This window comes from Canis lupus, chromosome 20, assembly GCF_003254725.2.
Source record: "Canis lupus dingo isolate Sandy chromosome 20, ASM325472v2, whole genome shotgun sequence".
Taxonomy (NCBI): Eukaryota; Metazoa; Chordata; class Mammalia; order Carnivora; family Canidae; genus Canis; species Canis lupus.
The window spans coordinates 22,661,439-22,674,445 of NC_064262.1; the positions used below are offsets into that span (position 1 = coordinate 22,661,439).

The window sequence follows — 13,007 nt, forward strand, 5'->3', positions numbered from 1 at the left end:
AGAAAAGCGGGGCGGGGGGGCAGTTTTAGATAGGATGGACAAGGAAGGCTTCTAGAAGGTGATGTGTAATAAAAGGGAACAACCAGTTCGGCAAAAGTATAGGGAGGCTTTCCAGGCAAAAGCCAGTGCAAAAGCCTTGAAGTGAGACTGAGCTTGGCTTTGGGGTTTTTTCTATTTTGTGTCTTTGAGTAAAAATCCGATATGACTAGAATATAGAGAGTAAGAAGGAAAGTGGTACATGTTAAGGGTTGAGAGGGAGGCAGAGAGTGGCTATTATAGGATTGTGGAGTGTCTCTGATACACCAGTGTTCTCATCGGTACATTGTGCATAATAATTGTACCTCTGTACAATGAAGACTACGTAAGACACACGTAATAGGGTGCCAGTAGTATTTACTGTTAAGTTAGGGTGGGTATAGCACAGGTACATGCTAAAAGGAAGCTACACCTTTTAAACAGGCTAAAAGGAAGCTGGACACCAGCAGTGTGTCCAGTGTCCAGAAGGGGGGCTAACAGAAGGCTAGAGTGGAATTTGCACAAGCCGGTAACTACAGATGGACAGAGAAGGGCAGGTAGACTTGAGGTGGAGGGGAGAGGAATGGGAGATGACATTCCAGGGAAGACTCATATTGTGGCCCAGTGCATGAAGCATGGAGATGAATATGGTGCATGTGTCCAGTGGTGAGGAGCCTGGCCTGATGGTGAGGCAAGATATGAGAGGGACAAGATCATAGGTGAGCCCTGTGTGTCATGTAGATGGGGGAGCACCCAGGCCACAGTAGGATGTTATGCACAGGAATTACATGATTTATGGCTGGTATTGTAAGTTCCCCAGGCTACAAGGTTCGTGATGGGCTGGAAAGGGGGGTCCTGGCCACGTGGATGGCTTCTGGGAAAACTCTCGGATCAGGTGAGCATAACCAAACAGTGCATAAATCAGTCCTTTAGCTGTAAGACCTTCTCTTCAGATAGAAAAGGAATAATATGAATGACTTCCTTTAATGCCTTGGGCCACCTCCCCCTCCTTTGCTCTGGGATTTCTTTCTAAATCCCCTACTGGGAAAAGAATATCTCAGTCAAACATCTCCTCCGGCTCTCTCTTTTGGCGACAGTGGCTGATGGTTATAGTCTTTCCAAGAAGCCTGACTCCAAACTGTCTTTGGTGTACTCCCCTGCAAAGTGACAGCAGAGTCTATTTTTGAATTATGACCAGTTTGGAAGGTGTCTTCTGGCTGTAGCTGTGTTTATTTTCAGAAGAAGTAGGAGCTGGGCTTTGGGAGGGGGGAGGGAAGACTTGGCCATTTCCACCTTTCTGGGGAACAGGTCTGGAAAATTGCTTCTGTCTAAGGGTGTCTCCTTGGAATGTCTTGGTCACAAGCCTAGCTCTTTTTTCTTTGTCTGGTAAATATTTTTGGAAAGTATTTTCTTTCAGCACTCCCTTTCCCCCGCCCCCAGTAAAACCACTGAGTCAGATCCCTCCCAGGATGCTGTCTGAATTGAATTTCCAACTTAGATGCCATATCAGCCGTCTGCCTTTGGTGAACTTCTCCCAACAGAGTAAAGCAAAGCTGAAGGGGGCATTTTGTCAATGAAACTGGCTAGCTACTGTCTATGCCCCATGCCACAGGCCAAGAAGAGAAATGGAAAAATAGAATTGTGCAGTTACATAAGAAAAGTAGTGGTGGTGACCAACAAAAATAAATCCACGGTCCTATTGGATGGAAGGGTAGAGTTCCTTGAGATTACACTTGGAAGTACCTCCTGGTGGTCTGCGTGCAGAGGCAGTATTTCACCTCTAGAGGGCAGTCTCGCCCTCCTGAGGCAGCAGCCCTGAAGTTCACCAAAATGATTTCCATCCCCTACAATCCACTTCATTTTTAAAAAATTTCCTTGTTTTGAAAGGCTTTGCTGAATAAGCTTTGTTTACAAAAAAAAAATAGATTTCACAATACAATTGTGACTTTTGATCCTTATCCCATTTGATGGGTGTAAGATGATGGGCTTCTTGACTGATACATCCTAGTCCAAAAAAAAAAAAAAAGCGTGCTTTAGGGTTGACCCACACAGCTTGATAGAAGTGAATGTGGAGAATCAACTGTCTTTTTGAGATATTGATTAGATCTACTATATTTGCTGATGGAAAAACTTGAGAAAAGCAGGTTATAAGCATTAAGTTTGTTTTTTTTTTTTTATCTGTCTCAAAGACTATATAAAAGAACACGTTAACTTTATATCTCAGTGATAGAGTTATGGGTAATTTTCAATTTTTCGTTCTTCTAATTTTGTCTTGGTGAGATTATGGATGAGTTTTTTGTTTTATTTTAAGGTTTATTATTATTATTATTATTATTATTATTATTATTTTAATAATCTCTGCACCCAATGTGGGGCTCGAACTCATGACTGCAAGATCAAGGACTGGTGCTCTTCCAACTGAGCCAGCTAGGCACCTCTGGATGGATTTTTAGCTTTTTTTTTTTTTTAAGAATTTATTTATTTATTCATGAGAGACAGAGAGAGAGAGGCAGAGACATAGGCAGAGGGAGAAGCAGGCTCCTTGCAGGGAGCCCCATGCGGGACTCCATCCCCAGACCTGGGATCATGACCTGAGCCAAAGGCAGATGCTCAACCGCTGAGCCATCCAGGTGTCGCTCTGGATGGATTTTTTAAATCTAATTTCTAATTTATCCTTTTAAAAATTAATTTTATGGTACAAATACATGAATGTCTTTTTACAAAAAAAAAATTAGTATTATAATGTAAGCCAATCCCTTTTGATTACCTTCCTACTCCAAATGTTGCAATTAGCTCTGTACCCCTCCAGAACGATAAGAATTTCATCCATGTATAATAGTGTTTTAGTGTGCTTCTTTGGCTAATATAATTGATTGATGCCATATCTGTTATTATAGTACTTGTTTTGTTCATTCTTGGACATTATTCATGCAAGTTCATGTAAATATACATTGTGCTCTTATAATGCCATATCTTTCTTATATAAAAGCGAGAAGAGTGATTCCAAATTAGTCTCATATTCCCTAAGAAAACTTTCTTTGTACTATTTTATGGACTTTAAGACACATATTTGAACATGTCTGAAATTGGCATATGTCTTTTAATCAGCAATTCTAAACTGGATGAAATACGGCTGGAGAATCTCTTACCTTCTAGCCCCCAATACTGTTTGTTTAAAATATATATAATATATATATTTATTTATATTATTTAATATATATTTTTTAAACAAACAGTATTTCTAATACTGTGTATAATACAGTATTTACAGTATCACAGTATTTCTAATACTGTAATATAATACATATATTTTAAACAAACAGTATTTCTAAGAACTTCCCCCTTAGATCATTTGTATCAGTTTATGTATCTTTATAATATTCCTCCTAGGAAAGCTAGGGACAGGTATTGGAAGCCTCATCTTATAACTGCAGAAACAAAGACACACTTTTTCCAGTGTTGAGAGTAGTAAGGGATAGATTCAGCCAAAAGTTATAAAAGCTGATTCAACCCTCTAGTCTCCTGTATACAAAATCCTATAGTCCAGGTCTGGGCTCAAATCTTGGCTCTGCCACTTTTTTTGCAACCTTATTATAAAATACAGCCTTAATACATAAAAAGTTTCGGCTCAGTTGGCAGAGAGTAGCTGCTATTATTATTGTTGTTACTATTATTATTATTTATGTCCACTTTTCCTATCTACTTATAATGAATACAGTTTAGAGTTTTCTGAGTTTTTTGTTTTTTTTTTTTTTTTTTTTAATTATCTATTTAGAGACGAAAAAAGATGGAGGGGATCCCTGGGTGGCTCAGTGGTTTAGCATCAGCCTTTGGCCCAGGGCGTGATCCTGAAATCCCAGGATCGAGTCCCACATCAGGATCCCTGCAGGAAGCCTGCTTCTCCCTCTGCCTGTGTCTCTGTCTCTCTTTCTGTGTGTCTCTCTTGAATAAATAAATAAAATCTTTTTTAAAAAAAGATTAGAAAATATCTTCTCATTATAGGTTTATTATAACATGATACTCAACTACTATTGGCATGTTTTTAAGCTTTCCATAAACAAGCAAAATAGACTCTATGCCTTCCAGGAATATACAATTTAAAATGGACCAACTGAGGACACCTGGGTGGTTCAGCAGTTTAGCACCTGCCTTCGGCCCAGGGAGTGATCCTGGAGTCCTGGGATCAAGTCCCACAACGGGCTCCTTGCATGGAGCCTGCTTCTCCCTCTGCCTGTGTCTCTGCCTCTCTCTTTCTCTGTGTCTCTCATGAATAAATAAATAAAATCTTTAAAAATAAAAAAAAATAAAAATAAAATAAAATGGACCGACTGGGGGCACCTGGGTGGCTCAATGGTTGAGCATCTGCCTTTGGCTCAGGTTGTGATCCTAGGGTTCTGGTATCGAGTCCTGCATTGGGCTCTCTGCAGGGAGCCTGCTTCCCCCTCTGCCTATGTCTCTGCTTCTCTCTGTATCTCTCATGAGTAAATAAAAAAATAATCTAAAAATAATAATAGTGAAAATAAAACAGACCAACTGGTTGGACACCCTTAGAAAGGTCCTGAAAACAATCCCAAGTCATAGCATCATCAATCCTTTGGACCCCTCAGAGGTCAAAATTTAAGGAGAACTGCTTATAGTCATGAATTTGCTGGGGCTCTTGAGTAAATAAACAAATACATGCTCAAATATTAGGAAGTCCATAATATATGGTATAGAAACAGCACTCAGAGAATAGTGACCCTGTACTTTTGAGAAAGCTGTATTATTGTTATCTGTGTCTGTCTGATTTCATAAAACCAGGGGTTTCTCCCTTCTTGACTATGTAAAATATTTCAGATATCATATTTTCAAAGAATTTAAAGATTAAGATGTTAAGTTTCACCTAGTTTTTTTTTTTGTTTTGTTTTGTTTTGTTTTTACCTCCAGAGGCACCCAGTGTTCTCACTTTCTTGTTTATCCTCTCAGAGATATTTTATTTATGTGTGGGTGTATATTTTTAAATTTTAATATACTGTACTCACTGTTAGGCACCTTGTTTTTCCATTTAACATCATGTCTTAGAAGTTGTTCAAAACAAGTTTGTAAAGATACCCTCCATCTTTTGTATGGCCGGCTGCTCAGTTTAAATTAACTTTTTAAGCAACACCATGTTGGACATTTATAGGTAGTTTTGAGCCTTTTTGCTATTAACAACCAATGCTACAGTATGGGACTTTATATATAGGCCATTTTTCGCATGTCAAGTTTACCTTGGTAAATTTTTGGAAGTGGACAGTCTGCTTCAGAGGCAGATGCTTTTATAACTTTGGTAGTAATTGTTAAATTGGCCTCATTACTAGTTGTAACAGGTTATATGCCTACCATTCATGTATGACAGTAACTGTTTCGCCACAGTCTTGCCAACACTGTGTGTTATTGAAGCTTGCCTTGACCTCCTGTTTAATCCTTTTTCTTTGCTTTGCCCTCATAGAGGTCAGCAGAACTGGCTACAGTTAGATCACCGAGTTCTTGACCATGATCTGCCCAAGAAACCAGGTGCCACCATCTTGCACTTTGCTGTAAGGTATGTATCCATAGAAACATCCAGCATTCCCACCTCCCTTTAAAAAAAAATTCTGGTGATCAGATAGAGAATAAAAAAAGAATAGACCTATCAAAACATTATTACGTGAAAAAGATTCTCTACTGTCTTAGTCTGGAGACTAAGTTGCTATAGATACTGTGTAGAACTGTTTTCTTTGAAGATGAAGGATAGAACCATCTTCCTTTATTCCTCAAAGTCCTTGGATCAATTTAAAGCTGAAAAGCATAGGTAGTTTGTTTTAATACATAAGGCTGTTTTCAACTCAGTATACTTTTAGGATTTTTATAATTTGAAATATGGCAAACATTTACTGTTACATGTTATGTATGAAGGTTTCCTAGAGACTGTGGCAAGAACTGAATTTTATACAATTTCACGCCTTAGCTTGAATTGAAGATAAAATGCAAACAAACGCTCATGGAAAGAATTATCTTAACAGTGCAGAAATCTGAATTCAGCTTGCAGGCAGAGCAATTGCTGAGAAGGATATAAGGAGTCCTTGACTTGTTCTCTGGCTCTGCTTGGGCAAGCCACTTACCCACACCTGTAGGCCTCCATACATATTTTCTCCAGAAATGGATGCATTCAACTCAATCAGTGATTTCTTAAAGCCAGCCGAAGATGGGAATAGTTTTCCACATGAAATATTCACCCTGCAAAATAAATAAAATGCTATAAAAAGTAATCTTGTGTCCCTGTAGCTAGCTTAAGAAATAAAACATGACCAATTTTGCCGAAAGCCCCTTTCTGTGCACTAGCAGCTTTCCTCGCTACCTGAATTTGATGATAAATTTCATGATAAGTTATTTTCCTTGTCTGAAGCCAAATATGATAAAATAAGCTAAGGTAGTAGATTTCCCAGGAATCTAAATAAGTTTTCATCAAGCTAGATCAACCTAAAGAATGTTTCTGTATTCTGAGCTTGTGTTGTCTTTGGATATTGCAATATGCTTTGTGTGAGGTTCCTGGCTAGCTCAGCAGGTACAGAGTGCAACTCTTGATCCCTAGGTTATAAGTTCAAGACCCATGTTGGGAAGTCTAGTTCAGAGGCAGATGCTTTTATAATTTTGATAGCTTACTTAAAAAGAGAAAGGAAGGAAGGAAGGAAGGAAGGAAGGAAGGAAGGAAGGAAGGAAGGAAGGAAGGAAGGAAGGAAGGAAGGAAGAGCAAGCTTTGTTTTATGACATAGTTGTAGAAGCTTCTTATTTTTCTTTTTTGGAATTTTTTTTACTGTGATTAACTGGCAAAATCATGTTGATTTACACATTTTTTTAAACTTCAGTCTGCTCCATGAAATCCAAAAGTATGGAGTAAGAGATCCTACCCTTTTTTTAAGAATCTTTTTTATATGAGTTATGATTGTCAATAACTGCTCCTCATGCAGGAAATAAAGTATTGACAATCCTCAATTTTTTTTCTTTTTTTTTCTTTTTTCTTTTTTTTTTTTTGCTTTTTGTTCTGATAGCTTGCTTAGAATTTCTTTCATACCACTAGAAAACATGTTTTTGAAACCCTGAAAGGAGGTAGCATAAATGGTGATTTGTCCAGGAGCATAGCTGATATGAAGAAATGTGTGGAAATCCTAAAGAAAAACAGGAGTTTTCCTGGAAAGAGTATGATGTAAGTGCTTGTGTTTGTAGAAAGGGGAGAAAAAGGCAAACGCAAACTAACAACCAGTAGGAAAAAGTGTGTATTAGTAACTAAGCAGGGATCAGAGCATAGAGAAATTTTAATCTTGTGTGTGAAAAAAAGGCTCAACATATATCAATGTTTTTTTTCACAAAAAATTATATTTTCACTGTAAACATTTCATATTATATAAACTTACTTTCCTCCAGCCTTCCTCCCTCCCTTCCATCCCCCAACACCTTCCCTTCTTACAGAAAAATAAGGATGACACATTGCTTGGTGACTTACTTTGTTTTTATCCTGGAGATTTCTCCTTGTGTATATTTTTTTAAAAAATCCACTTTATTTTTTTACACTTTCATAATTTAGAGGTCTGGTTTACTATGAAGCATTTAGGCTGTTTCCAATTATGTATATTTTAATGTAGGCTGTGGTTAAGATCCTTGCATTTTTGTCTTTGCACTCACGTGCAGTATTTATGCAGCTTAGTAACTAGTCAGCAAAATCCTCTGTCTTTGGAGAATTTAACAGATACCATTTATTTAGTTCTCTGTGAACTTGTTCTCTGACACCTGATACCTAGTCTAGTTTTGGTCTCAAAATACCAGGGAAGAAAACCTGTCTTCCCTTCTATTCAGTCATTCATAAGGCAGCCCTATCTTCTGGAAGCAGGTTCCTGAGATGCCCAAGTAGCCTGCTACTTGTTCCATGAGTTTCAGCACTTACTTGAGTGTTATCTCGAGAGTGTCCGTAATCACATGGCATGACTTTCCCTTAACTTCTTGTATGTTTAAAACCCTTATCGAGCTCTTAATTATTCACTTAATTTTTCTTCCCAACAGTATAGTGAGATCATAATAGTCTTTGTTATTATTCCAATTAAGTACTTGTTGTTAACTCCAACTTAATTAAAGAGATGATAAAGCAAAAGCACACAAAGAATTAAGTGAACTGATGGAGGTCACTCAGTGGAATGTCATTCTTTGGAGGCCTTATGAAAGAAGGGGGTTATATGTGCCCCTGTGAAGTCTGGTGTCTCTCAGAGGGCTTCTAGCCTCTTCTTTTGAGAGAAAAGAACCATTGGTGAGACTTACATCCCAATAGACACCACCAACAACCCTTGAAGTTACCTGTGTTGGCTATACTTTTAGTCATTGAAGAGTAGAACCAAAGATAGCTTTAAAAAAAAAAAAAAAAGATTTTATTTATTTATTTGAGAGAGATTGTGTGTGAGAGAAAGCGTGACAGGGAAGAGGGAGGCAGAGGGAGAGGGAGAGGGAGACTGCCCACCGAGCAGGGAGCCTGATGTAGGGTTCAATCCCAAGACTCTGGGATCATGACGTAAGCTGAAGGCAGATGCTTAACTGAGCTACCCAGAAGCACACACCCCCTTTCAAAGTTTTTTTTAAAGATAGCTTTTGATTCCTTTTGGATATTGGTCACTACAGGAGCCTCTGGAAATGTCCAGGACCTCTTTTTCTTTTTTTAAGTATAGTTGACACACAATGTTACATTAGTTGCACGTATACAACATAGTGATTTGAGGACCCTGTACATTATCTTGTACTCACCACAAATGTAGCTACCCTTTGTCACCATAAAATGCTATTACCATTGACTATATGTCTATGTTGTACCTTTCATCCCTGCGACTTACCCATTCCAACTGAAAGGAGTCACCAAGATACAGTCACAAAGTAGTTAATGTACAATGACAAAAGATTCCCTACAGTGGTAGCACATTACAGGGATGTGCATCATGGCTATTTTCACTGCAAAAGGTTAAAAATATCCAAATGCCAACAATGAAGATTAGGTTCAGTAAGTTATGGTGTTCTTACAGTGAACAATTGGTCACTTTAATAAAAGAGATTAGATTTTTTTCTTTTAGTACATTGCATTTCAGTGTTTCCTCACAGGGAGAGGGGGTGCATATCTGAATCATCCTAGGAATTTTTCAAACTATACAATCATACCCTTCCAAACCCCAAATCCCCCACATTCCTGGCGCCCGGAGTCTGATACAATGCACTAGAGATGGTAAATGCAGTCTTGTTGAAGTTGGTTGTGACAAATAAACAGACATCGGGATAGAAGGTGATCTTGCAAAATGCTATAAAAATATAAGAAAATATCAATTTTTTTCAAGTTGTAGTGTTTATGAAAAAGTAAAAAACCATATAGTTTTGCTTTCAGGTTTTCTCTCTACTGATATGTACATTAACCCTGTGGCAGGCACTGGGCTAAATATTTGATGCCCATTGTCTCACGGAGTCCTGAGCTAAACACCGGGGTGCAGATCTGGGTGGGGGGATGACTTTCTCTTGGTTAATTCCTCCCAGGGTGCAGGGAGCAGCTCAGAAACACACACCACTTCTGCATGGAAGAAAGAAAACACTAAAGGTGAAGGGCACTTAGTGTTCCCTTTATGAACTTCAGGATTAAACCTTTGTCTTTTCTTCAGTTACAAAAGCTCAGTGATACATGCTAAATATGCTTGTGACACCTGAGTGGATAGATGCCCCATAATTTATTTAAGCACCATAATTCATTGAACCAATTCTCCATTTCCATGTGAGTCCAAACTCCCCCAGGTTGCTGGGGGACTTCTCCAGGCCGGGGGGGGTTGTTATTTGCTGCTGTAAATTATCTTCTGCAAACACATGGGCCTCTTTGGTAATGCAGCCCAGATGTGAGCATTGGAAAAGCTTGATAGTGAGTGAACACGCAAGCATTTAAATCAGAGAGCAGGGCCTTGGCGTGACCTCATTGGAAAAGCTCCCATTCCCTCGGGGGAGGGCAGGCGGAGGTGGCTCAGGCTGGTACCACCCAGCTCCACACAAAGCAGCATTCTCGGGGTCTTTTACTCCCTTATTCTTCTAACTACTTTTTGCTTCCCACTCCCCCATCCATTCTGGTCTTCCCTCTCCTGCCCCTTTTCCTACCCCTTTTTCCAGATCCCCTCTGCTATGCCCGAGACCTAGTGGTCCCTAGGTAAGGGACCACTCAGAGGTCCCCCTAAAGCATTGTCTGTGACACTCAGGGCTGAGGACTCCCTGCATTACTTGGAGAGTTCTATAGAAATATGGAGGGTGGAAGGAAACTGCTACCTTTCTGCCAAAGTTGCTGCAAACATGGAGCCTTTGATGAACTTTGAAAGTGCTTTCAGCACCCTCTGGCCTGGTCCTGGAACACTCAGCCTTTAAAAAGAGTTAAGGAAGTATCATGACTGTAATCTGTGGATCCCCATCATTCCACCTGATTTTTTTTTTTTTTAAGAAAGCCAAATATATGGAATACAACACAACAGGTAAAAACAAACAAAGACTGGTGAAAAAAGAGATTTGTTAATGCAGAAAGATGCCCCCAGTATTCAAGCAGACCACAAAACAACATGTGCAAGATGACTGCACTTATGTAAAACACATGAGTAGGGAAAAAGTTTAAAAGTTAACAGTAGTTAAATCTCTGGGTAGGATGATTCCGGGAATGATTTGTTTTTGTCTTTTTGTTAATCTCTCTACATATATTTTCCTACAATGAACACAGTACTTAAGCATTTTTTTTAAATGCAAGGATTGATTAAAAAAAGAGAGAGAAGTTAGAATGTTTGTGAGTGGCTAACTATGAGTTATTTTAAAATTATCAAAGAGTAGGTAACTTACACAATAAGTAGAGGACCAGAAAGTTTATCTCTTCGAGGAGGAATGTGATCAGAAGCCCAGAGGAATAACTGATTCCTCCTACCTTGGGCAGAGGCTCTTTGAGGCAGATATGTGAGGTCAGCTGGAGCTCTGGGCCACCCACCACACTCCTATCTGAGTGGGTGATATTCCAGAACCTAGAGAATGTGACCGTTGGTTGCCTTAATGTTGACTGTGACCTCCTAAGTGGCATAACCCATTCTTGAACTTCCAGGCCCTTGGCTAGAGGCCTCCATATGGGAGCATCCAACATCCTAATTCATATGAAAGCTCTGGAAAGACACAGAATCCTTTAAAACTCGTGGTCAATCCTGATTCCAGTTTCTTACAGGATTATATTTCTTAGTGTGCTTTCTGATCAAATATCAGACATTGTTTGTGGGAACCGGTTCACTCTCCTCCGTAATCTGTCCTTGGAGTGACATCTAAAGGGTAGAAGCAAAGAATGAGTAATGTGATGAGTGCAAAAAACTGTAGGGTGCAGAAGTTAAAGCTTGGCATTTAGCACAGTTTTTTAATAGTGGCACTACTGACATTTGGAGCAGATAATTTTTCATCGTGAGAAGCTATGCTGGGGTGTAGTTGCAGAACCCCAAGCTTTGGCTGCCCAGATGCCAGTACACCCTCCAAGCTGGGGTGATCAAAAACCATCTTCAACATTGTCAAATGTGTCACACTCCGCCCACTGAAAACCAGTACATAGCATCGCTCCTCGGTTCGAATCCCAGCTCTTCCATTTATTAGCTCTGTGGTTTTTGGCACCCTCTGTGGGCCTATTTTCCTCACGTAAAATGGACCTTGTTGTTGGAGGATTCGGCCTATAAAGATGTATAATGTAAATGTTAACAATCTTTGTGATATAAATGACAGAGTCTGCCTTAATCACATGTTGAATGGGAAAAAAATTCCATAATGTAATATATGGTCTTCGAATGTGGAAGGAAAAAAAAAAACTCCATAACGTGATATATGGTCTTCAAATGTGGAAGGTTTGGGACTGTCTGGCTTCAATCAGACCCGTTCACTTTTGCCCTGGGTGGAAGATCTCATCATCTGTCTCTGTCATTCGTGGTGCCTAACCATCCCCACCCCACCTTTCTTCCCCCTCTTGCCTCCTCCTCAAAACCTGTGTCCCTACTTTGCTCATGGAGGACAAGAGCAGGCTCTTTTGCAATTGCAATGGGAAGAATCAACACTTGGATACTTCTTGTTGCCTGGGGCAGAAGACTTCCTCCCCTTTTGGACAGGTCAAAGGAAGGCCCTTACCCTCCTGGGCCTCCAACCCTTCCCTGGGGAACTCAGAAAGAGCAGCACCATGGCAGTGGAGCAGCAGGGCAGGTTCCTACAGGCTTACCTGGAGGGCCCTCACCCATTCTCCTGGAGATGCCTGGAAATTCCGAAGTGAGGGAGCGTCTTTCTGGCAAGGGAGCACATTGTGGAAGTAAATAGTGCGTTCCTTGGTGAGTTCTCCCAGACTGCACCACTCCCAGAGATGAAAGGAGCATCTGGGATTCCCACAAGCCCTGCATAATAGCTTGGAGAAAGTGCAGTACACTTCAATTACACAGCCGTCTTCAGCGTGCATTTTAACGTGAGACTATGATGTTGCAGGGTCATTACAAGCAATAAGCAGAGATCTCCCTGCTCAGAATGGGGATTGGGATCTGATAGGAATCTCCCTGAGCCCGCAGCTACAGTGAGTGCCAGAAATTACCCACAATGACTGACCAACACCCAGAAGGAGGCCCTCACTGGCTGCCAGTCACAAGCTCAGCATTGTTCGCAATGCAAAGGCAAGGAGCGATTCTTGCTTGAGTCACCGTCTTTGAGGATATCACTGAGACATAAGAAAGGCCTGGAAAATGAAATGTGCTCAGTTGCAAAGAACAAGTTGTAACTGGTCAGAAGGGTTTTTGTTTCACAGCATTTTCCCATTCTGGGCCAAAATGGACACTTGCAGAGCATTTTGTGTCCTTGAAAGAACTTAGGAAAGACACCTGCTAAAGTTTTCAAAAGCTTTGCAGTTCGGTCATTGCCTTTTATTATTTATGTCTCACCAGTAGGAGAAGAAGAAG

General features: G+C 40.0%; 1 protein-coding gene across 6 annotated transcripts in view; it reads left to right on the plus strand.

Annotated features, from left to right (window-relative positions):
- The window catches only part of FRMD4B (FERM domain containing 4B), a 321,458-nt gene that overhangs the window by 206,606 nt on the left and 101,845 nt on the right, over nucleotides 1–13,007 (plus strand). For all 6 annotated transcript variants that reach the window (XM_049097558.1, XM_049097557.1, XM_049097560.1 and 3 more), the window contains one exon: nucleotides 5,486–5,578. In XM_049097558.1, coding sequence (XP_048953515.1) covers nucleotides 5,486–5,578 — 93 coding nt within the window. The remainder of the gene's footprint in view (nucleotides 1–5,485; nucleotides 5,579–13,007) is intronic.